Source organism: Colobus angolensis, unplaced genomic scaffold, assembly GCF_000951035.1.
Source record: "Colobus angolensis palliatus isolate OR3802 unplaced genomic scaffold, Cang.pa_1.0 Scaffold214, whole genome shotgun sequence".
Taxonomy (NCBI): Eukaryota; Metazoa; Chordata; class Mammalia; order Primates; family Cercopithecidae; genus Colobus; species Colobus angolensis.
The window spans coordinates 4,917,969-4,945,678 of NW_012115311.1; the positions used below are offsets into that span (position 1 = coordinate 4,917,969).

Consider the following 27,710-nt stretch of genomic DNA (forward strand, 5'->3'; position numbering starts at 1 on the left):
TCCTGGCAGCACCCCGATTGCTGGGCTACCTGCTGCTCGGCTTGTTGCTATCCAAAAGCCCGGCACCAGCATGCTACCTCCAGAGGCAGGTGGGTGACCCAGGACAAACCAGGAAGCGGAAATTTCTGTTTCTGTGCCCTCCTACCCATTTTTATCCTGTCTTGCCTGATGATATATTTAAAATTGAGTGACAGTGTATGTCTGCAGACTTTGTATGATACCACCACGCTGTTTCTACTTTTGTGACTTATAAGAAAAGGTGGATTGTTGTTTTTGCTGTTAACTTTTATTCTCTTCTTTCTTTTTTTATTCTTTGGTTACCTGAGTTTGAATAAACAGAAAAACTAAGTCTGAATGAACAGAAAAAAAGATATTTTTAAAAGACTTACACTTACATTGAAATTATTTTGTATTTCTTCAGTATTCTCAAGAGTCTCCCCTCACATTTTCTTCCTCTTTTCCTTACATAAGGAGAAGAGAAATAATACACAATCTTCTTTTGTAACATTAGCTGCCATTGGAATCTCCTTGGAGGGATTAAGAATTAAGTGAGTTCTTTTTTTAAAAAAAATTATTTTGATTTACTTTGCTTTTAGATTTTTTGTATAGAGGGGAAATAGAAGATTCACTGAAAAAGAAAGGGCCGTATTACCTTATTACCAACTCCAAAAATTCAATGTAGAGAAAAGAAGAAAGGAATTGAGCCCTTAATATGTATGAGGCTTCTACCTCTTCAATTACATGTAATCTTTACACCAGCCACATAGAGTAGGTTTTTCTGTTCTCTTTTTTTAATCAGAAAATAGGCCCAAAATGTTAAGTTGCCCAAGGTCATTAGGCTAAGAAATGCTGCAGCCAAGCTGGAATCTTCCCTCTCTGACTTTAAACCTCAAGAGCTTTTTTCTTGCACACCTGTACCCTCTCAGATGTGCTATAGCACCACAAGTACCTGGCTGCTTCTACCACCAAGGTACAGGGCAGACCAGGGAACAGCAAGGTGACATGTAGAGATTGAGTCAATATTCACTCTCCACCTCTACCCAGGATCTCTCTCTTTTTTTTTTTTACTTAGCCTTTTTATTTTATGCGGTTTGTGCACTAATATTTATATTCAAATTTATATGTATCAACACTAAAGCAGTTTTTTAAATGATTGATAATTTTATTAGAATACTTTATGGCAATTATGCCAAATTGTGTTATTTTATTTTTGTTTCTTGCAGAAACGAGATCCTGCGTTCACTTATGAAGTGATAGTAGTTGATGACGGCAGTAAAGATCAGACCTCAAAGGTAATACACTTGCTTTTAGAATTGACAATCGATAGAAAATAGAGAATAATTTTGCACATGTGAAATCTCACTTTCATTCACCAGGGGAACCTAAAACTGTGCCTGACACTCTCCATTGTTACAGTGTAGATAGCAGAAAAAACAGATTTCGTTTATGGAACTTCTCCATAAGACCAGGGAAGCTTTGAAGTTCGCCAGATAGGGAAGAAACATACCCACACACAGTTCCTCCTGGCCTTTAGGGTAGGAACCTTCGTTGCCTACCAGTCTGTGCTTCCTTTTTCCCTAAGCACAGTTTCTTTATGCTCCATCTTGCCTTATAATTTCTGAAGCAGTCACGCCAATAGAAACCTGCCTTCATACCAGCCACTGGGAATCAGGTGTGTCCTCTCACAGGCACAGAGAGCACTGGCAGGATCTGGCCTAGGAAGGGTAAGTGCTGCACTTTGAGTAGTATGATGTGAAAGTTATGAACACAAGCCATCTCGGCAGTTTAGTGATACATGCAGGGAATGGCATGGAAAGCAAACTTCGGACACTTGCTGCTGAGATTAGAGAGGTAGCCTAGACCCAGCTGAGGCTGCGCATCTTCTCCTGAGGAGCACTTTTTTGGTGGCCCTTGACCTGTGAGTGGCCAGCTGCTCTGCTGGAAGGATCAGAGATGCCCTCCCAGGGAGGACAAGCAAGGGAGGGGTTAGCACTTGGCCCCGCTGCTCCCAAGGTTGGGAGGAAGTGGGAAGTTGGAATTATATTTAGTAGAAGTTTTTATTTAAAACAAAGACACCAGTTTTCGCCAAGTTAAGTATTTACGGATTCCCTGTTAATGTCTTACAGTCAGGGGTGTGAGGAAAATTTTAGATATGGCTCTTGTTCTTGAGGTGTTTCAGACTAAGGGGGCACAAATTATAGTACAAGAGAATACTGCCGTTGTACAGTGATATTTATTATATCCTCAAACAACATAGCAAAAAGCCGAGTAGGCACTCAGTAGGAACTCAGTTCACAAATGGTGGCCGAGTGACTGCTGCTGCCCTGTATACTAAACGCCGTGCTATAAAACTTCAGTGTGCATCCATTCCAAATAGGTGTGGCTTCAACAATGTTATATTCCTTGAAGCTACATACAGACTCTAGAGGGAGCTTTTCATCCTAACATAGTAAAGTCTTATTAGTTCACTTAGCTACTCACACAATGACTTTATCTTCTTGGGTTTGGAGCCTTATGATGAATATCAAGTATTGTGCCATTCCAGAGTAAACATCTACAGCACAAATAACTGTTCTTTGAACAGACATTTCTTCAGCTGTTAAGCAGGAGTCAAGAGTTCTGACTGGTACTAAAATACAAAGATGTAAAGACTACTTTCTGCCTTGAAGGAGTTCACATCTATTAATAATACTGGAAATATGCAGTAAATAATTAGAGCACTATGTGTTAGACATTTTTATCAATAGGAACTATATCATAGAGTGGCTTAGATAATAAAGACGTATAATTATCTCATCTGCCAGGAAGTCTGGAAATAGTTGATTCCAGGGTTGGCTTAGCATTTTAACAGGATCAGGTTGCTGGATCCCTATCATTTTCAGTCGCACGCATTCCTTCATCACAAAATGGCCACAGCTACAAATATTACGTGTCCTGGAGTAGTAAGGGACAACCAGGACTTTAAGAATCATCTCTGGGCTGGGCATGGTGGCTCATGCCTATAATCCCAACACTTTGGGAGGCCAAGGTGGGAGGGAGGGTGGGAGGATTGCTTGAGCCCAAGAGTTTAAGGTTGCAGTGAGCTATGATCGTGCTACTGCACTCCAGCCTGGGTAACAGAGCAAGACCCCGTGTCAAAGCAAAGGGATCATCTCTGCGTGCATCTCTCCTTTTTAACTATAAAGAATGGCAATCTTTATCAGAAGTCTTCACCCCCGCCTTTAGTAAAGCCCATACCCAAAGTTCACAAGCTAGAACTTAGTGACATGACCACCCAAGCCTGCAGGGAGGCTGTAGAAGTACTCAGCAAAGAGGAGTTAGACCAGTCATGGGTCATCCCCTGGGGCTTCACAGTTGTCACTATGCATTATTGGGGCCGTAACAGCAAAGAAGGAGGCACTGTTTGCTGGATTGGCAGTTAGTTAACAGTGGTACAACAGGAGTGTATACACTGGACCATGGCTTCATTTGCTCATTGAGACTGATAGATTTCAGCTATATGTCAGAAACCAGAAATAAAAATCTTTGCTTTTAAGTCGCTGACATTTACAGTTGCATTATGTGATGAGTAAAGTAATAGTTGAATGAGAAAATGCTTTAGTAGTACGTATTGCTGTTAGAATTATACTTTTCTTTTTTCTGGGGGAAGGTGAGGGTGGGCATGGAGGCTAGAAAAGAGAAATGGTGTTTGAGTCTTAAGCTGGCCTTACAGGTGAGGAAGCTGGAAGACAGTGTTCTGAGAAAAGGCATACAAGTGTAAGACCGTGGTATGGTCTGGAAATCTCAAATACTGCTAATGTACATGGTACTAATGGGGCGGCCTCAGAAGCTGGCTAAAAAGGTGAGGGCTGAATCACAAAGGATCTCCTGTGCTATGATAAGGAACTCATATATGATGCTTAGAAGCCGTAGGTCATCCTTGACGGTGTTTGAACAGGGCTTATGTAAACCGATTTCCACATTAGAAATGCTCCTCATATTAACTTGGGGAATGAATTAGGGAGTCAGGCTAGAGATGTGGAGACTTTCGGGGATAAGGCCCTGAACTAGGTCAGAAAGATGTGAGGATGGCATGGATTTGAGAGGCATTTTACAAATCAGTCGTTGAGTTATAGTAGCCAGTGAATTGTGATGCGTGATAGAAATGAAAGATGATTTTCAGGCTTTCAATTTGAGCATCTTCGTAGGTAGTGATGCCATTTGCTGCAGGAAGGAATATAGACTGAGCAGGAGTGGGAGAAGGAGATGAATGAAATTCTGGAGTTTTTATTTATTCAGTATATAACTAGGTGACGCAGGACAGAGAGTCTGGGCTCTAAACAGACATGTGAGATTCATAAATATAAGGTGTAATTAAGCCCATGCAGTGACTCCCAGTGAGCTTTTATGTTGACAAGAGAAGATGGACAGGGGTTTCCCATTAGCTATGTGTACAACGTAGAGTCGGTCCTTGTGAGCATTATCAGCAGATAAGAAGCAAGCCAAGCAAAAGGAGTTAGTGGTGAAAACTTAGGAACAGTTAGAGGAGGGCAAAGGCCAGATGAGAGCAACTTTACAGCTGCCTGTAGAGATGGTTGTCAAAGGAGAGGGTACCTGATGGACTAAGGTTACAAGGAAAGGGGATGTGGAAGAGCAAAGGGCATGAGCCGTACTACAGTCAACTGAAAAATAAATGGGTGATGAAATGCAGGTGGCAAATGTAGATCACTATCTCATGACTTTGATTATAAAGCAGAATAATGGCAGTAGTTTGAGAAAATAGTGAAGTCAAAGGAAAGTTTTTAGGATGCTGGCAGCTTAAGCAAGTCTGAGGCTGTGGAGCCAGCAGAGAGAAGAGATTGAAGATTTAGAAGAGAAGTTACAGCACGGATATCTGCTGAGAGAGAGGAATTGGAGTGAAAAGATTCGGGGGAAATGGTCAGGATACAAACAGCCTCTGTGGGGAATAAGATCAATTGCAGACCAGAACAAATACAAAAGTCATTAACCAGTGTGGAGGGCCCAATCACAGGTTTGTACCAGTCAGATAGCACATGGCTTTTGTGGGTTTTTTTTTTTTTTTTAAGCAGCTCAGTAGCTTAGGTAGAGGGGTCAAGAAAAGAAGGTCATTGTCTACTCTGGCAGTTCCTCTGCAGGAAATTGAACTATGATTTCAACCTAGTAGGTCAGTGCCACCAAGAATTCTACAGCTTCTCCAGGTCATCAAAATGTAGAGTGGATATAATCTAGTCACAAGAAGGGGTAAACTCCAATAGCAGTGTTTGAGCCAAAGCAAGAAACACGGCTTATATAATTCTCTTAGAATCCAAATTAATTTTATTCTGACTTTTATATAATTTCACAGGTAGCTTTTAAATATTGTCAGAAATATGGAAGTGACAAAGTACGTGTGATAACCCTGGTGAAGAATCGTGGGAAAGGTGGAGCGATTAGAATGGTAATACATATTTTCAACATTTTTATCTAAAATATAAAGGTATCTTGAATAATGTCTTTTGCAGACTTGTATGTTTGCTCGCTGCTTGAATACCGGCATTTCAAGTTAGTGATAACATATTTTTAATAATAACTTCATGTTTTTAGTCAAATTTTATATTATGTCATATCTATAATATACTGGGTGATTTAAAAATATATTTCTGTTTATCTTAAAGTTTAAAATGTTACCATCTACCACTGTATCTTTGATAGAGTTACCAGATAGTAAGTTTATGTGGTTTCTTGCTGTTTAAAAATGCTTTTTTGTATTAAGTTTTACCTTTACGAAGGTATGCTGTTATGCAAGGTAGCATAAACTAAGATGAATTTGACTTGGGTCTATCCTGATGAAATGTGCAGTCTAATAGAAAAAGTAAGCATTTGCATAAGTAAAAAAGAAGATTACAATTATGACAGACATGCAAATAAAGTGCTAAGAAATTTCAAAAAAGAGGTTACTGTCAGCTGAGGCATATCAGGTACGAATCAAGCTGAAAGTTTAAAAATCAAGATATGTGAAAGAAAACCTAAATAATTGACATTGAGGTTCATTTATTTATTTTTCCCTCATAAAAAGAAGTCTAGAAGTGGGCAGTCCAGGGCTTGTTCAACTCCACAGTCATCAGAAGTCCTGGCTTCTGCCGTTTCACTCCTTCCTCATGCACACAGGATGACTCCTGGAGCATTAGCCATTGTGTCCACATTCAAACAGGAAGGAGAAGGGAAATGATCAGGATACAAATCATCATATGTTGCCCTCTTCACAGTGTCTTATGAGTTAGGGTCTATTAGTTTGATGATTATATAGATGAGGAAAGTGAGGAAAGAAGGTAAAGTAAATTACCCAGCGTTTTCAGATGATAAGAGGTAGAGTCGAGATTTGGATGCAGTTAGTTTCACTCTGAAGCCCATGCTTTTAACCTCTCTGATAATTACAGAGAAAAGACTTGAGAAAACAGCACACCATGTAGCAAAGCCAGAAAAGACAGAAGTAGGAACTCTTTGGATATATACTAGAAACTGATTCACTTTGGCTGGGTCACAGGATACATGAAACAGAAAGAAAGTAGAATTGATGCAATGTCATGGTGGGCTTTAAATCTATCCATTTGTTTCTTGATTCAGCCAACGTTGTACTTTCATTAGAGACACGGAGATGAAAGACACCTATTCTGTCCTTAAGGATATCACAGTTCATTAGGGAGACAGACCATTGCCATACAGTGTGGTAAATGCTATAATAGAAGTATATGCAAAATGTTGGCACCACCATCTGTTGCGGGGAGCAGCACACATGTCCCTGAGGAGGCAGATTCTGAGCAGGATCTTCAAGGAGGATAAGGACTTAACCACATACAAGTTGGGAGGGCAGGGAGCCTAGACAGGGAACATGAACAAAGGCACGGCAGTGTGAAAGAACATGCCACAATAGAGGACCCACTCATGGTACCCCTGTCTTGACTATGGAGATAAGGCTGGAGGGATGGGTGGGTTCAGGTCACAAACTGTAGACAACAGGCTTTTACATTTTTTACCATTGACAGAGTCACACTTTAATCAGCCAGCAGCAAGTGTAGCAATATTAGGCAAGGAATGATTAGTATTTATTTGGATTATGATAGTGACAGAAGAGAAGAAAATGAGGGGATAAATGTGAGAGCTATTAAAATGACATAGAATTGGGTCTGGGATCAGAGAGAAGAATGACATATTAAGCCATTCTTACTTTGCTATAAAGAAATACCTGAGACTGCATAATGTATAAAGAAAAGCGATGTGATTGATTCATGGTTCTGCATGCTGTACACGAAGTGTGGTGCCAACATTTGCCTCTAGTGAGGGCCTCACGAAGCTTCCACTCATGATAGAAGGCGAAGGCGGAGCAGGTGCATTATATGGCGAGAACAGGAACAAGTTAGCGGGCAGGGTGGTGCTGCACACTTTTAGACAACCAGATCTCATGAGAACTTGCTCACTGTTGTGAGGACAGCACCAAGCTATTCATGAGGGATCCAACCCCATGACCCTAACACCTCCCACTGGGCCCAACCTCCAACATTGGGGATCACATTTCAATATGAAATTTGGAGGGGACACAGATCCAAACTATGTCAAATAAGCGCCAGTGGCCTTGGGTAACAGGGAGGATGATGATGCCATTAATAGAAAGAATGAAACACTGGAGGAGGAGCTGGTATAAGAGGCAGTTTGTTGAGTTTGAGCCATATTAAGTTTGAGGCAACATGCAGTGGTATCCAGAATAGCCTAGGAGAGAGGGTGTGAGTGAGTCATCTGCATATGTCAGATGATAGTTGAACCTGAAGCCATTAAACTGTCAAAGAGGAGGTTACAGAGAAAAGAAGAACCAGGAAATCTTAAGGCAGTGAGACACATGAGAAATAATGGGCATCACATATGACTGAGGAAACACAAATGGGAGTTGCTGTGGTAGATTGCCTTTTCAAGGAGCTGTGGTGAAGTGAAGGCCATAGACGGTAGAACAGGAAAGTAGGCTTAAACAAGTTTGATCATGTATCATTGAAATTAGTCACTTACTGGTTTTTTGCCCCATTTCAAACTAATAGCTCCAGTTTTTTTTACCGCCTCAGCCTCCCAAGTAGCTGGGACTATAGGCATGTGCCACCATATGAGGCTAATTTTTAAAACTTTTTTGTAGAGATGGAGTCTCACTGTATTGCCCAGACTGGTTTCAAACTCCTGAGCTCAAGCTATCCTTCCACCTCAGCTTCCCAAAATGCTAGGATTATAGGCGTGAGCCATCTCACCTAGCCTTTTCCATTTGTTCTAACGGGTGTGATTAAAAAGACGTCACAGATACTAGTTAGTGAGGTTATTATACCATAGAATAAATGATCTGATTTCTCTCTACATTTGTATATGTCTTATCTGTAGTCACACTATGTGGTGTTACCAAAGCGATTTTACTATATCAAACCATAAATATATTTGCACTTAAGACATAAGGAATTCACTCAAATACACCAGAGAAATTAAAAGTTGATGTGCAGTTTATTTCTGTATGAAATATGCACTCGTGGAGCCGTAATTTGCACAAAAGACCAGCCAGTTCAGAATTGAATGGCATAATTTTGCTGTTTCAAATACCGCAAATGGCATAAAATAACATTTGGATTTATGCATAATTCTTAAATTTTATTGACACTATTTATTTATTTACTTAATTAATTTAGTAAACTTTAGATCCTATAATAAAGGATACTAAAGACCTGTATTCCTATGATCCATTTCACAGCATCTCTGTATATTAGAATATTTAATCTGTCTATAAACATGTTCTTTGTATGTGGTTCTAAGCAGCCCCAATTCATTTTAAGCATCATGACATAGAAACATATAATATGTATGACAGGTACTGTCCCTTTTTATTCTTAGTGATGCAGAATATCTTTAATTTGTCCAAACCTGTTTTATTATGTTGGTATTTTCCAAGGTATTTGTAGTATGACTTCACAAAGTTTTTAAAATAATGAAGATAGGCAATAGGAACATTTGAGAAGCTCTTAATATACAAGTAATTTGTTTTCAGTGAACTCTGGCCTCCTTCAGCCATCTCATACCTTGTCTTTCACTGTTAGGTATTTTAAGTAGAACAGACTGAAATGTCATTGAATTTAACCTTCATTTTAACCAATTTTCTTTGACTTGAAATTTTAAAATACAGGGTATATTCAGTTCTCGAGGAGAAAAGATCCTTATGGCAGATGCTGATGGAGCCACAAAGTTTCCAGATGTTGAGAAATTAGAAAAGGGACTAAATGACCTACAGCCTTGGCCTGTGAGTATAAGAATGTAGTTTAAATAACATTCAGTCAAGAATGCAGGGGAGCTAAAGTAAAAGGAGAATTTACCTATCGGTTTAAAAACTGAATGTTTTTGGTATGAAATCCTTATACAAATGGTACAACCCCATAGAGGAACTGATCATTTTGTTACAAATGTTGTCTGATTTTATGAGATTCACTTGACAATTACTTATTTAATATTGTGGCCATTTTTCTGTCTAGGTTTCTGATTGCTTCTACCCAAGTTTTAATATTTATTGTGCATATTCAATTAAGGCTTTTATTTAAAAGTATAGCCTGAGTTCCAGGTAAAGAGATGAAATGAAGCTGGATCACAGAATCCAGTTTTTGATGAAACAAACAAAATCACAAGCAGCAATCACTCAGAAAGGATTATTTGAAACTTCATGCTATAACTTCAAAAAGTGGAGGTTGAGGAAAGAAATAAAATCCTGGTGCCACTTCTACCTTTTAAAAGCCATTTAGAGAAATAGGATGAATTTATCAAATCCTGAGCGTTTGCCAAATACTTCCCAATCCGGAAAAAATGAATCAGAGAATGAAAAAGCACCCTTGAACAACATCAAACAATATACCTACCATCACACAATATGTCAGAATTTCAGCAGATGCAAGAAAACTTGCTGAGGTCTGCCGTTTTTCTAGGACTGTAAGCTAAGTTGGGGACACAGATCCGTGCGACTAGATCCTTTCCGGGATGGAGTGTAGCTTGTTCAAGACACGTGACAAAATCTCACAAGACCAGGGAACCCAAGTAACCCAACAAAGCCACATAGAGCCCCAGGGGAGGGTCCCTCTGCCCTGCCTTCCCACCACCTACCCTCAAGTCCAGATATGATACTCAGGCCTTGGAATTCTAGTTTAGAGGGGGAAGAGGTAAAAGTATATCAAGGAGAATGTTCATTTACGGTAGGAGAGTTGCCCATGTTAATCATGACAAAATGAAGAAAGAAATGGCAATCACACCAGCATATAATTACACAAAAAATTAAAGTTGCATACAAAAGATTAAGACAGTGTAATCAAGGAAAAGGACAAAGTTACATGCAAGTATTTTGGCTAAAGAAATAAAATGATGAAAATAAGAATTTAGCAGCACAGGTCTTCAAAGGTAAGATGACAAAACAACAAAATGGTATTAAAAGAAAAATTACAGCCCAAGTTTACATGCCTGTAATTCCAGCACTTTGGGAGGCCAGGGCAGGAAGATCGCTTGAGGCCAGGAGTTTGAGCCCAGCCTGGGCAACATAATGAGACCCCATCTCTATAAAAATAAGAGAAAAATTAACAGGGCATGGTGGTGCATGCCTGTGGTCCCAGCTACTCAGGAGGCTGAGGCAGGAGGATCATTTGAGCCCAGCAGTTTGAGGTAATAGTGAGCTGTGATTGCCCCACTGCACTCCAGCCTTGGTGACAAAGCAAGATCCTGTCTCTAAATAAATAAATAAATACATACATAAATAAAAATAGAAATTACAGAACTAAGAAAACAAATTGAGACCAAAATAAGATGAATATGTAAAACTATCTATGAATGAAATAGACATAGTTTAGAATTGAATATTACATATTTATTAAGATCCTATTTATTATAGCAAAACCAAACCAAACAACACAAGAAAGTAAACATACAAGCGCCCCCCAAAAAATTTAATAATAATTACAGAAAAACTCACTGCATATCTTTCTAGAAATGTTTATTTAATTCCACACTTTGTGAAGTATTACATATCTCCCCCCCATCATCCATCCCCATCCCTCGTATTTCTAGCTGTTTTTTGTTTTTTTCTAGCTGTTTTTTGTTTTTTTAAGATTCTAAGTGAATGAACTATTACAATTTCTTAAGAGAATTAGCTGTAAAGATATTCATACCATTGCTGTTCAGAAGAGTAGCACTAGCTGCATGTGGCTATTTAAATTTAAATTAAATGAAAATCTAGTTCCTCAGTTTCATTGGCCACATTTAAATTACTTATGGCTAGAAGCTACCTTTTTTTTTTTTTTCCCCTCTTAAAGGAGATAAGGTCTTACTGTGTTGCCCATGCTGGACTCAAACTCCATCCTCCTGCCTCAGCTTCCTGAGTAGCTGGGATTATAGAAGTGAGCCACCGTGCCCAGCTTGTATGGCGTTTCCATCAACACAGAAAGTTCTCTGGCTTATAACGTGATACGAATTTATTATTGGATATGTTGTAGTTCACTCTTACTAAAAAAGTATTTCATATCCCACATCTTAGTAAATTATGATAGGCTAAAAGGAAAATCTAATTCATAAAGTTACTTGGTGTGATTTCCTTGTTCTCCCCAGACGACCCCAAGAGAAACTTGATAAATATTTCCCTTTCATTATCTTTCTAGAGGAAGCCATGAGTGGGAGGCAGAGCACAGGGCATCAGGTTTTTAGCAGCTGATGTTGTCATTCAGCGGTAGGGCAAAGAGAATTTAAATGATTTTGCTGATGTTAGGGAGTGAACCAAACAATACAACAGAAAAAAAAGTTGAACTTTATTCTTATAAATCTAGTTCCTTTATGCTACTCTGAAAAGAAAAGGAGTTCTGATGCCATATTTTTTCCTTATAATCCCATTTACTACATTGTTACTAGAAATGTTAAGTTTTAAAGAATTAAAGCATGTGATTATCATTAAGCTATTAATTCATAGCCTTGGTTTTATAGCACCTTAAAGTATCCCTAATTTAAAAATGTCCCAACTCAATTGAATTAATTTGAATTAAATTTAGTAGATTTTATTAATATGCATCATATAATACTCTTTGGAGGAGGTGGAAAGGAGGCAAATAAATGATAGGTGCTTAAAGTTACAAGATTCATAGTTTTTGGATCCACCCAGTGAAAAATATCACGGTTCTGACAAAGCTTATAAACAGCCAGTCATTGCTCTCAGAAAACTTACATTCTGAAGTTGACATGCATAGACAAATTAGAAGAAATCTTCTTTCTTATGTAATTCAGGTGTTGGAGAACTTTTTCTGTAGGACCATATAGTAAATATTTTCAGCTTTAAAGCCTGTCAGTCTCTGTGGCAGCTGCTTAACTCTCTATTGTAGCATGAAAGTAGACATAGATAAAATACATCCTTTATTTACACAAATAAGCAGCAGATCAGATTTGGGCTACAGGCTGTAGTTTGCTGACCCTTAAATCTAATTCAATCATTTATCCAATATTGGAAAGTTTTTACAACTACCTAGTAATCTTTCAGCCTCTGCTGCATAACTCTAGCAATGCCTAAGCAGCTCATTCTGTCTCAGCTCCACTGTGAAGTTCCTCTAGACACCAAATACAAATACGTCTCCTTTTAATCACCCCCTTCCATTGTTTCTGTCTTCTGTAGCTACACAAAATTATCTACTGCACTTCTTTGTGACAGCTCTTCAGAGAGTCAAAGCTGTTTTCCATGTGTATTCTCTATTTTAGGCTGTCAGTTCTTACAGTTTTTTTGTTGTTTGTTTGTTTGTTTGAGACAGTCTCACTCTGTCACTCAGGCTGGAGTGCAGTGGCTCAGTCTCGGCTCACTGCAAGCTCCACCTCCCAGGTTCACGCCATTCTCCTGCCTCAGCCTCTCAAGTAGCTGGGACTACAGGTGCCCGCTACCATGCCTGGCTAATATTTTTTGTATTTTTAGTAGAGACGGGGTTTCACCGTGTTAGCCAGAATGGTCTCGATCTCCTGACCTCGTGATCTGCCCGCCACAGCCTCCCAGAGTGCTGGGATTACAGGCATGAGCCACTGCGCCCAGCCCAGTTCTTACAATTTTTAAACATAGCATATTTTTTTCGTATAATTTTCCACTGAAGATGTGTCTGTTTGTGTGGATTTGGTTTCCACATTACATTGTTACTTCGTACAGGTATATAATTTTCCACTGAAGGTGTGTCTGTCTGTGTGGATTTGGTTTCCACGTTACATTGTTACTTCGTACAGGTATTGCCAACAACTCTTTTTCCTACTCATTGCCTTTGAACTTTGTCTCTCCATCTCTGTACTGGTGTGGATTTCTTTCTGTGGTCTTTTGCTTTGTTTTCAGGAATGGAATTGTGGCTAGTTATCTCTTTAATAATTTCAACTTGTTAAATTTCTGTGTCTAAAGGTGTAGGTTCTTATTCTATCTTTAGGGCAATAGCTGTTGTCTCCATTCATTTAAGCCACTGATTTGATAAGCATGCCTTGCATGTATTTCCCTAAGCCCTAATAAAACTAGTAACTGAAATAGTTCAGAAAATAATGAAACAGGAACATGGGTTTCGTAGTCAAGTCCTATAATTACACGACTGTCTCACTAGATGGCAGTCATTAGCTTAAATGTCTTTTACAATATTGTTTTGACCGGTTTAAGTCATTTCTTTAGTACGTTTTACAGTGGTTTCTAATGTTTTCTTTCTTAGCTGATTTTTTTTTAATGACTACAAAAAGAAAGGAATCTGTTACTCCTTGCTTGTATTTCCTCTTAGAGTAACTAGGTCACATGTTCTGGTCTGATGATTCTTATACAAGGTCATCTTATGAAAGTTGCCTACAATTTCTTTTCTGAAAATAAGTGCTCTTGTAAGGTTTTAAACTACATGTACATAATTTAAGTAGAGCTTTGTATAATACATACAAACAAAATAGGGCATTTACATTTTCATACTAAAAATTTTATTTTATTTTATTTTTGAGACAGGGTCTCCCTCTGTCACCCAGGTTGGAGTGCAGTGGCACAATCTCGGCTCACTGCAACCTCTGTCTCTTGGGCTTAAGCGATTCTCCTGCCTCAGCCTCCCGAGTAGCTGGGATTACAGACATGCACCACCACACATGGCTATTTTTTGTATTTTTTGGTAGAGGTGGAGTTTCGTTGTGTTGGCCAGGCTGGTCTCAAACTCCTGGACTCAAGTGATCTGCCCGCCTTGGCCTCCCAAATTTGGGGATTAGGGGCATGAGCCACTGTGCTCAGCCAAAAATTTTATTTGTATTTTACTTGTATTTTCTTTTCCCACATCTTTATTCTTTAATATGCAAAGCTTTCCTCTCAGATTTTCAGTTTCCTAACCGGTAGTTAGTCTACCTCTTTTTAAAAATATGCTTGTTTTTTAGTAATTTTTCTAAGCAAACTATATGCTGGCCAGGCACAGTGGCTCACATCTGTAATCCCAGCACTTTGAGCGGCCAGGGTGGGAGGATCACTTGAGGCCAGGAGTATGAGACCAGCCTGGCCAACATAGCAAATTCCCATCTCTACAAAAAATTAGCCAGGCGTGGTAGCGCACACCTGTAATCACAGCTACTCGGGAAGCTGAGGCATGACAATCGCTGGAACCTGGGAGGCGGAGGTTGCAGTGAGTTGGGGTTGCGCCACTGCACTCCACCTTGGGCAACAGAGAGAGACTGTGTCTCAAAATATAATAAAAATAAAAATAAACTTTCAAAAAATAATCGCAAAGTGTATGATCACCTGTTCAGTTGCTTAACTTTTCTAAATAGAATCAAAAATGCCTAACAGGCAAAATAAATGCTAAAAAGTGTGTATTTCATGATCATAGAGTAATTTCTTAGCCTGTGACTTAGGTTTTAAATTATTTTATTTATTTATTATTATTATTTTTTGAGATGAGGTCTCACTCTGTCACCCAGGCTGAAGTGCAAGTGGTACAGTCTTGGCTCACTGCGACCTCTGCTTCCAGGGTTCAAGCAAATCTCGTGCCTCAGCCTCCTGAGTAGCTGAGATGGCATGTGCAAGCCACCATGCCTGGTTAACTGTTTGGTATTTTTAGCAGATGGGGTTTCACTATGTTGCCCAGGCTAGTCTTGAACTCCTGACCTCGAGCAGTTGGCCCTCCTTGGCCCCCCAAAGTGCTGGTATTACAGGCTGAGTCACCACTCAAGGCCCTTAAATTCTGATTTAGACATAGCTCTAACAAGCTTAGTTTTTAGTTTTTTTTTAGCCCACAGATGACTAGAATTAATGGATATGAAAAAGATACAGATAAAAATTACATTAAGAAGAACCAGAGGAAGCAGATCTTAACCACACACACAACTCAATCTGCAGTGCTGGGCTGCTTACTAATGACCCTGAATGCTCTTTTTTCTCTAATATAGTAATCCTTGGCCAGTTGAACTTTTGTATACCAATGATTCATATGTGCGTGCATAGTTTGGTTCCTTAAAATAACATGACAGTTAGTCCTTCTCCCCTTTTTTGTGGACCATGTGAGCAAGTCTAAGAAGCTGGTATGTTTGTTTCACCTCTCAATATATGGGTAGAAAACTAGGCTTCCAAAAGAGAACTCAACCTCCAAAATCATGTGTTTTAGAGACCAAGCAGTTACACAAACATTTTGCTGAGCTCTTTGTGAAATCAAACAAATAAAAGGACAGCAAAAATAAAAGGGCAGTCTTGAAAATGTAGAAAGCTGTAGACTGTGTAGAAAACTTTGAAGAGAACCTGTCTTAGCAAATCTCAAAGTGTGTTTCCCAAATCACTGAAGATGGCTCAGGACTAAGTCTGCCTATCAAACTGGGGATTTAATGCCAACAAACCCAGTTAAGAGCTGGATATCTTCTGGAACAGGAAACAGTAAACTTTTCCTGTGAAGGACTAGAAAATAAATATTTCAGGCTTTGTAACTCACATGTGGTCTCTAAAGCAATCTTCTTCTTCCTCCTCTTTCTCTTCCCAGCCCTTTCATAGCTCAAACGCCATTCAAAAACAGGCTGAGTGTAACCCCATAGGCCACAGATTACTGACCCCTTGTACTGACCACAAAATAGTTTTAGAAATTTAGTATCCCCATGGTTGTCATGAGAAAATGCTTTAAATTTAAAAGACAGGGCCAGGCACGGTGGCTCACGTCTGTAATTCCAGCACTTTGGGAGGCCAAGGTAGGTGCATCATTTGAGGTCAGAAGTTCGAGACCAGCCTGGCGAACATGGCAAAACCCCATCTTTACTAAAAAGAAATACAAAAACTAACTGGGAGTAGTGGAGCGCGTCTGTAATCCCAGCTACTAAGGAAGTTGAAGCATGAGACTCGCTTGAACCCAGGAGGCAGAGATTGCAGTGAACCGAGATCACGCCACTGCACTCCAGCCTGGGCAACAGAGCGAGACTGTCTCAAAAAATTTAAAAAAGGAAAGTATATAAGATTTTAGAATGACTTATATCTGAAAAGATGAAAATTTTGGTTCTTGAAGTGACATTCTCCTGTTGGGTAGAAATTTGTTCATGTGGAGAAGTTCATGCCTAGTGATGATGCGAAGTTGAGGTATGTATTGTGTTAGTTAACCACTAATTCTCTGTCCCACTGGAACGTAAGCTTTGCTAGAAGAGGGGCCTTATCACTCCATCTCCAGTGTCTAGAATACTGTAAATAGTAAGAACTCAGCAAATATTTGTGGAACATATGAATACTACTGTATACATTGTCTAATGGGAAAGCCATGTTACATTTAAAAATAGTCATAAATGATACCAAAAAGGCAAATTCTCATAAGGGAATAGATAGCTAAAATAAGCCAAATTTGTATAACTTCTCATCTGCAATTTAGGAAAACACTGAAGAAATAGGTGGTCAACTGATTGAAATAATGCTGCCAATGTGGCAAATGGTAAAGAGAGAAAGGATGTAGCATTCAGATGTATGATAGGGATTTTGTTTTATTTTTATTTATAATGTTTTTAGTATAAAAGCATCGCTATGGCATTGTAAAAAGATTAGAAACAGCCTAAAGAAAGAAAACAACCAACCATATCTTATCACCCAGAAAAAATTGCGTTAATACTTTTTTAATGGACCATTTCCTCTTAGTATTTATATTCTAACAATGTAATGGAGTTTTGAATATACTGATATAAAAGCATAAAGATCCTCCATGGAATAGTTTATAGTAAATAAGGAAAAGCCCTGAGAAATTATTTGAGTCATGCTCTTATTTCTGAACGGATTTCAGCATCTGTAACCATCCTATATAGATAAATGTTGAGATGCTTTTTATTTTTTCTTTTAAGTTTTTACTATGAATTTTGAACATAAGTAGAGTGAATAGTATAATAAACCTTTGTCTAACTTCAACAGATATCGACATTCTGACGTAGTTCTCTGTCTTTTTTTTTTTTTTAAGACAACTTTATTGGCCAGGCGTGGTGGCTCAGGCCTATAATTCTAGCACTTTGGGAGGCTGAGGTAGGTGGATAGCTTGAGCTCAGGAGTTCGAGACCAGCCTGGGCAAAATGGAGAAACCCCTTCTCTACAAAAGAATATACAAAAATTAGCCAGGTGTGGTGGCGGGCACCCTAGTCCCAGCTACTTGGGAGGCTGAGGTGGGAGGATCACCTGAGCCTGGAAGGTAGAGGCTGCTGTGAGCCATGATCGTACCACTGCACTCCAACCAGGGCAACAGAGTGAGACCTTGTCTCCAATAAAACCAAAAAAAAAAAAAAAAGAAAATTGTTTCTTACAGTAATACTATTTGGAGAAACCTTAAGAATTGCTACAGTTTAAATATATTCAGTAGACTGGCTTTTTAAAAGGCTTTGTAAGTGTATTTTGATTTCAAATTTAGTTGCTATCACAACTTGAGAAGCTGTTTTATGCCATATGAAATTTTGTGTATTCCTTTTAACCATAACACCTTCATCATAATTCTTCTTATGTGCAGCCTTTTTGTACTGTAATAAAAAATAATCCACCTTTCCTCAAATGAATGGGAAAAAGAATGAATGTTGCCAAATTTTTATGTTGAGTCTGTGCAAATTGATACAATGTTTTGTTTTGTTTCTTTTGAGACGGAGTCTCGCTCTGTCGCCCAGGCTGGAGTGCAGTGGCCGGATCTCAGCTCACTGCAAGCTCCGCCTCCCGGGTTTACGCCATTCTCCTGCCTCAGCCTCCCGAGTAGCTGGGACTACAGGCGCCCGCCACGTCGCCCGGCTAGTTTTTTGTATTTTTTAGTAGAGACAGGGTTTCACCCTGTTAGCCAGGATGGTCTCGATCTCCTGACCTCGTGATCCGCCCATCTCGGCCTCCCAAAGTGCTGGGATTACAGGCTTGAGCCACCCCGCCCGGCCAGTGTGTTCTTTTTTATGTATTGCTCAATAGTGTTGTTATTCTTTTCAAGTTTAAAGTTAAAACTGATTTGCCACATGCTATTTGAATTTTTAACATGCTTCCTCTCCAAGAAAATCATTCTCTCCCTTTCTGTACAAAGTACCTCTGCCAGAAAAACAAGGGAAGAAATTATTTTAATACTAAATAGTAGGCAAAGCATGTAACAGAATTTTTTTTTTTTTCCTGAGACGGAGTCTTACTCTGTTGCCCAGGCTGGAGTGCGGTGGTGCAATCTCAGCTCACTGCAACCTCTGCCTCCCAGGTTCAAGCGATTCTTCTGCCTCAGCCTCCCGAGTAGCTGGGATTACAGGCATGAGCCACCACGCCTTGCTAGTTTTTGTATTTTCCTGAGACGGAGTCTTACTCTGTTGCCCAGGCTGGAGTGGTGCAATGGCGTGATCTCGGCTCACTGCAACCTCCACCTCCCGGGTTCAAGCGATTCTCCTGCCTCAGCCTCCCGAGTAGCTGGGATTACAGGAGCCTGCCACCACGCCTTGCTAGTTTTTGTATTTTTAGTAGAAACAGTGTTTCACCATGTTGGCTAGAAGGGTCTTCAACTCCAGACCTCAGGTAATCTACCCACCTTGGCCTCCCAAAGTGCTAGGATTACAGGCATAAGCAACCGTGCCTAGCTGAGAAAATTCTTAAAAGAAAATATGGATAGCTAAAACATCGCCCAAAAGTTTTTTTTTTTTAATTAATAAGTTAAAATAACTAGAACTGACAACAATTTGGTTTAATAGTCAATATCATACCAGTTAATGGGAATGTAAAGAACCTTTTTTTTTTTTTTTGAGACAAGTTATCACTCTGCTGCCCAGGCTGGAGTGCAGTGGTTCCTGCCTCAGCCTCCCAAGTAGCTGGGTCTACAGGGGCATGCCACCATGCCTGGCCAATTTTTGTATTTTTAATAGAGATGGGGTTTTGCTTTGTTGCCAAGGCTGGTCTCAAACTCCTGGTCTCAAGTGATGCACCCACTTCGGCCTCCCAAAGTACTTGTATTACAGGTAAGAACCTCTTAAAGGAAACTTTGGCCCATATGCATTAAAAAACATTCAGACTTTTAACTTAGTATTTTACATCTACGTCTCTCTCCAAAGAAGGAAATCTAAAATACAGGTAGAGTTTTATATTCAAAGATGTTCTTTCAGTTGCCTTTCTATAACATAAAATTAGAAAGGACAACAAATAGGCAAATAGTCAAAGTAATGGTAAATCTGTACATTAAGATACTGTATAGCTCTTACAGTTGACATGAAAAAGAAAAACTACCATGCAGCACTGTTATGACAAATTGTTGAAAGGTAATCAAACCTGAATCTTATCAAGCCTCTGAATCGAACTACCAGTTTAGAGGAAGTACAGGGGACAGGAGGACATGTTAAATGTCACCTTGGGGGTGCACTCAGCAATATCTGAAATGTAGGAAACTCTAGAGCAAACAATGTGGTTTCTTCAACAAGTTACAAGAAAAAAATTTAAAGAGGTAGGGAGAACCCACAGGTAAAAGAAATACCAACTGATTTGTATGGATTGATTGATTGATTTTAGACAGAGTTTCACTCTTGTCTCCCAGGCTGGAGTGCAATGGCACAATCTCAGCTCACTGCAACCTCCGCCTCCTGAGTTCAAGTGATTCTCCTGCCGCAGCCTCCCAGGTGGCTGGGACTACAGGCATGCGCCACCATGCCCAGCTAATTTTTGTATTTTTAGTAAAGAGGGGTTTCACCATGTTGGCCAGGATAGTCTCGATCTCTTGATCTTGCGATCCACCCGCCTTGGCCACCCAAAGTGCTGGGATTACAGGCATGAGCCACCACGCCCAGGCCTGTATGGATTTTATTTGGGCATTCATTCAAACAAACTGAAAACACATAAGAGATAATTAGGCAAATTTGAAATCTGTATATCTGATGGTATTAAGGAATTATTGATGTTTTAGGTATCATAGTGGTATTATGATTGACATTATGTGAATTTGTAACATGATGTCTAGAATTCATTTCAAAGTAGTCTCAGGTTGGATGGGATGGTAGTGAGGGGGCTTTACATGGAACAAGATTGGCAATGTGTTGCTAATTTTTGCAGCTAGGTAGTAGGTATGTGGTGCTTCATTTTCCTGTTCTTTCTAGTTTTGTGTATGTTTGAAAATACTCATAATAGAAAGTATAAAAACAATAAACTTTAACATGAAAAAAACTGTAGGTGAAAAAGAACATGACATACGTGAGTAAATTTGAGCTATGGTTTTTTTTAATGTAGAGAAAAAATACAAAGAAATGTACACAGTTTAAAACAGTGGCTGCTTTTAGGTAGTGAGATATATACATGAATTTTCTCTTTAAAATAATTATCATTTATATATAAATTTGTATACTTGCAAATTTTTTTATAATGAGTACTTTTAAATTTATTTTCATTAGTCATTCAAAAATCAAATGGTATAAGAAAGATATACCGTGAAACCAGCTCCGCTTTTCGTCTCTCAGTTACCCTCAGATATAACTAGTGTTACTCATTTCTTTTGTTGGGAAGATGCATACTGTTTATGTATTCTTTTTAAAATTGCAAAGTGTGATACTATACACTGTTCTCTTGTTTCTACTTAGCAATGTATCTTGGAGAGTGAACTATATTTATTCATAAAGACCTTCTTCATTCTTTCACATCTTCATAGCCAGTCCCTTCAGATGTACATGCAGGTTTGCTACTCCAAATACTGACATGATTACACTGTATGAAAGTCATTTTACACATATGCAAGTATATTTATCAGAAGAATTGTTGGAATTGCTGGGTCAGGTTATATGTATATTTGTAATTTTGATAACGTTTCAAATTGCTGTTGCTAGAGAGTGTGCAGGCACAGTGTGGTAAAAAAAAAAAAGTGTAGGTTTTATTTGCATTACTCTTGGTATAAGTGTAATTGAAGATCTTCTCTTTCAGTTGTTCAAGAGCTATTTTCACTTCCTCTTTTATGTACTCTGTTTCTAGTCTTTGCCTCTTTTCCAACTGTATTTTTGGGTGCTTTTTAGAATAATTAGTAGATGCACTTTATGCATTTTGGAAATTAACCTTCTGTCTGTAGCATAAATTGCCAATATTTTCCCCCAGTTGTTTGGTCTTTTAGTTTTGAGTATGGTTGGATTTCTTGTTATTTTCTCATACAATTCTTTAAAATGTTATTATCAAATTGATCAGTCTTCTGGTTTTTTGTACTTGTGCCTTCCTTGAGATCATTTACAAAATGATTTCTGATATTTTACATTTAAATCTTTGATATATCTGGACTGTATCCCAGTATTCAGTTAAGAAGCTCAAGTCCAACTTAATTGGGTTTCTGAGTGGCTGCCACTATGTCCCACACCATTTGTCAGTTCATCTTTTTCCCACTGATTTAAAAGGTCATCTTTATCATACTCTAAGTACTCATATGGCTTTGTGTATGTGTTTCCTGGCCTTTCCATTCTGTCCATGGAATTATCCATGGATTTGTCTGTTCACACTCCAGCACCTTAGTTTGAATTATTGTAGCTTTGTCATATATTTTTAAATTTTTTGTGATGAGTTCTTCTTTACTATTGAATTTTCCTAGCTCTTTTCTTATTTTTGCTTCTCTTTTAAAAAATGTTTTATTTTCTCACAACTATACTAACAAGGACTTTTTTTTTTTTAATGTTAACTCTAAAATCAGCTTGTCTAGTTCAGTTAAAAATCATTTTGGTATTTTTATTGGTATTAATTTAGGAAGCATTGACTTTTTAATGCTGTTACTATATCCTCTCATCCATCATGACAAGACCTTCTGTATATTTAATTCTTTTGTTTTCCTTGTTAGCATTTATGTGTTTCCTTTATTTAGATCTTGTCTAAACTTTCTACATTTCTTATAAACTTTATTTCTAGGTTCTTCCTTTTTATTGATGTTATAAATGCTGTCCTCGATTATATCTTGTGATTACTGTTTGTACATGTGACGTCTAAAGTTTTGTATATATATATTCGTTTTGTGACTACTCATCTTTTAAAATTCTTTTATTGCTTCTAATACAGTTTTTCAGTTGCTATTCTTTGATTTTCAAGGTATATAATTATGTCATCTACAGATAACTCTTTTCTTTCTCATGCCACTAATTTTTCTCTCAAATAATATAGTATTTTCACACAGAAAATATCATTTAAAGTTATGAATTTTAACATAATGCATGCTCCTTGTATTTAGCCCTATTTAAGCAAAATTTAGTGTCCTCTTAGTATGATTGGGTTTCTCAAAGTTATACATATTCTGATGTCTTCAGTAAACCTTTAAAAGATTTTTAATGTCAACTTTTTAAAAAATCAGTTTCTAAAAAAACTATCTCTGCTTTTTTCCTCAGAATCAAATGGCTATAGCATGTGGATCTCGAGCTCATCTGGAAAAAGAATCAATTGCCCAGGTGAGACTTCATTAATTGGCATGGGACAGCCAATTAATTGGCTTTTATTTCCTTTTTTACATATATATTTGGCAAGAAATTGGCTTTTCTGTCTAATCTCTTAAACATGAGGTTCCTTTCAAAAGAAAATAATGTTTTAATTGTGGAAAGCTTATGAAGGATTGGCACATTTTAGAACTGATTTTTTTTTTAAGAGTATACAAGAGGATGTGGACTTCGCTTTGCCTTAGGATGCAAACAGTTCTTTTTAATATATTTTTAAGATAAAGAGAATCTGTTCAGTTATAAAACAAACTTCTAAATTATGCTTTTTTCTTTTTTTTTTTGAGACGGAGTCTCCCTCTGTTGCCCAGGCTGGAGTGCAGTGGCGTGATCTCGGCTCACTGTGCAACTTCCACTTCCCGAGTTCAAGCAGTTATTCTGCCTCAGCCTCCCGAGTAGCTGGGACTGCAAGCACACACCGCCACACCTGGCTATGATTTTGTATTTTAGTAGAGACAGGGTTTCACTGTGTTGCCCAGCCTGGTCTTGAACTCCTGAGCTCAGGTAATCTGCCTGCCTCAGCCTCCCAAAGTGCTAGGATTACAGGTGTGAGCCACTGTACCCGGCATAAATGATGCATTTTTTAACCAATCAACTTGCCTTTATTTTTTTCTAACATTGGCACAGTTAAGTGCTTTGTTTTGAGTTTTATTCAGAGTTTAAATTTTTTTTTTTAACCTCATTCCTCTTAGAAAAACACTATGCTGTAAAATTTGACAAGTTTGCAACTGCCTTTTTAGGGTATAAAAATGTCACTAAAGATGTTTAATTTTTCATTTTGTAGATTATGCTAGAAAAACTAGAGTAACAATTTCCCAGGTCACTCTTATGCACACGAGGCTTTGAGAACCAGCGGAATAAAAGGTTGAACCTTTCCCCCAATGATTCAGAAAAGAGATATGTAGAAATTTTAATTTTTAAAAAAGATACATTGATGACACAGTGACAAAACCTTTTAAGGATTGTATTGAAGTACAGAAGCCCATACTCTCTTTTTATTTTTTATTTATTTATTTTTTAGACAGAGTCTCACTCTGTCACCCAGGATGGAGTGCAGTGGTGCAGTCTCGGCTCACTGCAACCTCTGCCTCCCAGGTTCAAGCGATTCTCCTGCCTCAGTCTCCCGAGAAGCTGAGATTACAGGCACACGCCATCATGCCTGGCTAATTTTTGTATTTTTAGTAGAAGGGGTTTCACCATGTTGGCCAAGCTGGTCTCAAACTCCTGACCTTAGGTGAGCCACCTGCCTTGGCCTCCCAGAGTGCTGGGATTACAGGCATGAGCCACCACCATGCCCGGCTCCTTTTTTTTTTTTTTTTTCTTTTGAGACGCAGTAGTCTAGCTCTGTCACCCAAGCTGGAGTGCAGTGGTGCAGTCTCGGCTCACTGCAGCCTCTATCTCCTGCATTCAAGCTATTCTCCTGCCTCAGCCTCCCTAGTAGCTGGGATTACAGGCATGCACCACCACACCCAGCTAATTTTTGTATTTTTAGTAGAGACAGTTTCGCCATTTGGTCTTGAGCTCCTGACCTCGTCATCTGCCCTCCTTGGCCTCCCGAAGTGCTGGGTACAGGTGTGAGCCACCACGCCTGGCCTCTTCTCCTTTTTGTAGAAGTAATTGTTTTACTAGCACGTAGTCTAGTATTCTATGTGTCCTAGAGAGTCTCACTGATGTTTGAAAAAGGTTAATCTGTTAACCATAGAGAATAGCACACTGGTAGGTATTTAAAATGGGAAGAGAGCTTAGAATTAATCCAACTTCATCAATTTACCAATGCACAGGGGATAAGAAAAAGAAATGTGTCTAAGATGTTCAGCACATTATATATATATGTGTATAATTATAAAATAGCATATATGTATACTTATAAAATAGTATATATATAGATAGATATAAAATTGTAGTAGAAACTATTAAATACTAAATTCCCACAATAGGAAATACAGCTATAGGCCTAGATTAAATGTGCAGCCAGTAAAGCTGATGATAATGGAAACTATTTAATAACATGGGATAAAACCTGAAATATTAGGTTGTTTGTAAAAAAAATAGTGTGATATTATAAATACAATTATCTGTGTTGAAATAACAAATAGGCCAGACACAGTGGCTCATACCTGTAATCCAGCACTCTGGGAGGCTGAGGGGGGCGGATCACCTGAGGTCAGGAGTTTGAGACCAGCCTAGCCAACGTGGTAAAACCCCATCTCTACTAATAATGTAAAAATTAGCTGGGTGTGGTGGCACGCACCTGTGATCCCAGCTATTTGGGAGGCTGAGGCAGGAGAATCGCTTGAACCCGGGAGGCAGAGGTTGCCGGTGAACTGAGATCAGGTCACTGCACTCCAGCCTGGGTGACAGAATAAGACACCTCCTCAAAATAAAAATAAAAATTTCTTTTTGCTCACAAAAACAGCTAATGAAAATAAACCAAACTAATTTAATGGTTTTGTAAATAAATTTTTTTTCTTTTAAAAAAAAATATATTAATTAGATGAAAAAGGATTATCTACCTGGTATAGCAAAAAAGATAGTTTGGAGAAATAGATAGCCACAGACAGACTTAGGAGCCAGTGAGTAATACAGGCAAGGGATAATCCTTGTATTTGTTGGTGGTGGCTGTAGAAAGGAGCCATGTGTTTTGGTTTTGTTTTTATGGTGTAAATTCTTTTCACTTAGAACTTGCAATGGTTGAAAACTCTGAATTTTTCCTAGAAATACACTGGTATTTAAATGAGACTATGCTTTGGTCTGAATCTTTTACCTAGTACTGCTCTTAGCCAGGTATCAAGGGATCAATCGCAGGAACCACAGATTTATAATTTATCTTGTCTCCATCCATCCATTCTTTCATCTCTAAAATCTAGTGTTTGATTGAGTGCTCTTGGTTCCCACAGAATTGGCTGCCATTCTGTAGAAAGAAAGGATAACCTGTGATACTCACTAGAGATCATTGGTTGTCTGCTGCAGATGCCGTGACAACTGCTGCTCCGTAGGCTTGTTCAAGTCCAGCCTATTCTTATAGAACCATACCTGTCTCATAAAAGGTTGTCTCCAAGAGACACAAGACATGCATCTGCCTCATGTCCAGAAAACTGCAGCATGGCTTTCCATTCCCCTTCATGTGCTGTCAGTAATATAAACCCTTGCATGGTGATCAATCTGTGGACAATGAGAAAATTATAAAAGAATTAATCAGGGTAACAAATGACAACTTCAGTAGCTTATTGCATAATGTTCAGAAACATCTTTCCTTGATATTTTTCTACATTTCTCAATTATTCTACCACCTCTTTTACTGCTCCCTTGGAAGACAAACATGACACTGCCCTGATGGAGTCTTGTATCATCCTTAAAAGTGCTTATATTCCCATATGTTCTGTACAACGTAATGTTTATATACTGCCTGGCTATTCTTGAATTTATCATTTTAAAAGGATTCAAAAATAGAATCCATTAGTGGTTATTTAATGTTTTTAGTTTTTGTTTAAAGAGCCTTTGCTTAAGTCCTGGGACCTCTTTGAACTTCTTATTTTAAGATAATGAAATTAGCAGTAGGCTTTAAATTTCACCCGAATTAACTTCTTGTTTACATTTTATAAACATTGAAGATATTAGCATTAACACTGAAACAGTTAAAATTGTTTTCCTTAATGTTTTAAATGGCCATTTCAGAAGATCATATAAGCCTATTCTCTTTTAGTAGCTTCACTTAACTAAATAAGTCTATACTGTATTTTAGGTATCTTCTAAATTTTAAGATATTTTGCAAAGTTCTAAAAATAAAAACAAGATTGTCTTGTTTGTGGCTAACCTTGTTAAGCTTTTAAATATGTTAGAAATCAAATAACTTAAGGACTTCATGTGAAGTCTACATTTTTCTGCTTTTTAAAAAAACAGCCATTATCCTAAAACATACAAACAAAAATTCTCTAGTAACATCCAAGCAAAAGCAGTCATGAATAGTTTTATTTGCTAACAAATAATCTCACTCAAATCACATTAAAATCACTCAAGGAGAATAATTTATAGGTATTGTTATTCTACCTTTAATTTTTATTTTTCTATCTTTCAATTTCTGTTTGTTCCTTTCCTAAGCATAAGTGCTCTTTTGGAGGTTTAATCAGTCAACCAGTATTTATTGGAAGTATTTTATATGGAAGGCACTGAGCAAGCTGTTGTGAGATTCCTAAAGTATTTTAAGCTGAGGTTTCTGCCCTATCTACTTAGAGAGGTAAGACATATTTACATCAAACCATAACTAATGATTCTAGATGATAAATGAGAAGTGCTAGATCATTTTTAAAAGTTTGTTTTACATACCTTATAGATAAGTATTTTATTCTTCCTTTCCTTCCTGCCCTATTTAATACATAAGTAAAATTGCGGTCAGGAGAGTAAAGTAAGCTTTCAAGCTTTCTTCCTTTATGAAAAACATTATTGAGTTCCTGTTATTTTCTGTGCCAAACACTTGGCTATGTTCTTTAAAATAATCTCATTTAATCCTTATAATAACTTTGTGAGGTAGGCATTATTCTCATTTTATCAGTGAGGAAATGGATTTAGAGGGTTGAAGTAACTTGTTCAAGGTCACCCTGCTAATCAGTAATGGAGCCAGGATTCACATATAGGCCTGCTCAGTTTTGTGCTTTTTCTTTTCTTTTTCTTTTTGAGTTGGAGTCTCACTCTGTCACCCAGGCTAGGGTACAGTGGTGCCATCTCGGCTCATTGCAAACCCACTTCCCATGTTCAAGCAATTCTCCTGCCTCAGCCTCCTGAGTACCTGGGACTACAGGTGTGTG

At 38.2% G+C, this 27,710-nt stretch overlaps 1 protein-coding gene across 3 annotated transcripts in view; it reads left to right on the forward strand.

Moving 5' to 3' along the window:
• Positions 1-27,710, forward strand: part of ALG5 (ALG5, dolichyl-phosphate beta-glucosyltransferase) — a 48,511-nt gene that overhangs the window by 4,392 nt on the left and 16,409 nt on the right. The window contains exons 4-7 of one of the 3 annotated variants that reach the window (XM_011943007.1): positions 1,224-1,292; positions 5,345-5,437; positions 9,182-9,295; positions 22,807-22,866. In XM_011943007.1, the coding sequence (XP_011798397.1) occupies positions 1,224-1,292; positions 5,345-5,437; positions 9,182-9,295; positions 22,807-22,866 (336 nt within the window). The remainder of the gene's footprint in view (positions 1-1,223; positions 1,293-5,344; positions 5,438-9,181; positions 9,296-22,806; positions 22,867-27,710) is intronic. The other 2 variants (XM_011943008.1, XM_011943009.1) reach the window with 2 other exon arrangements.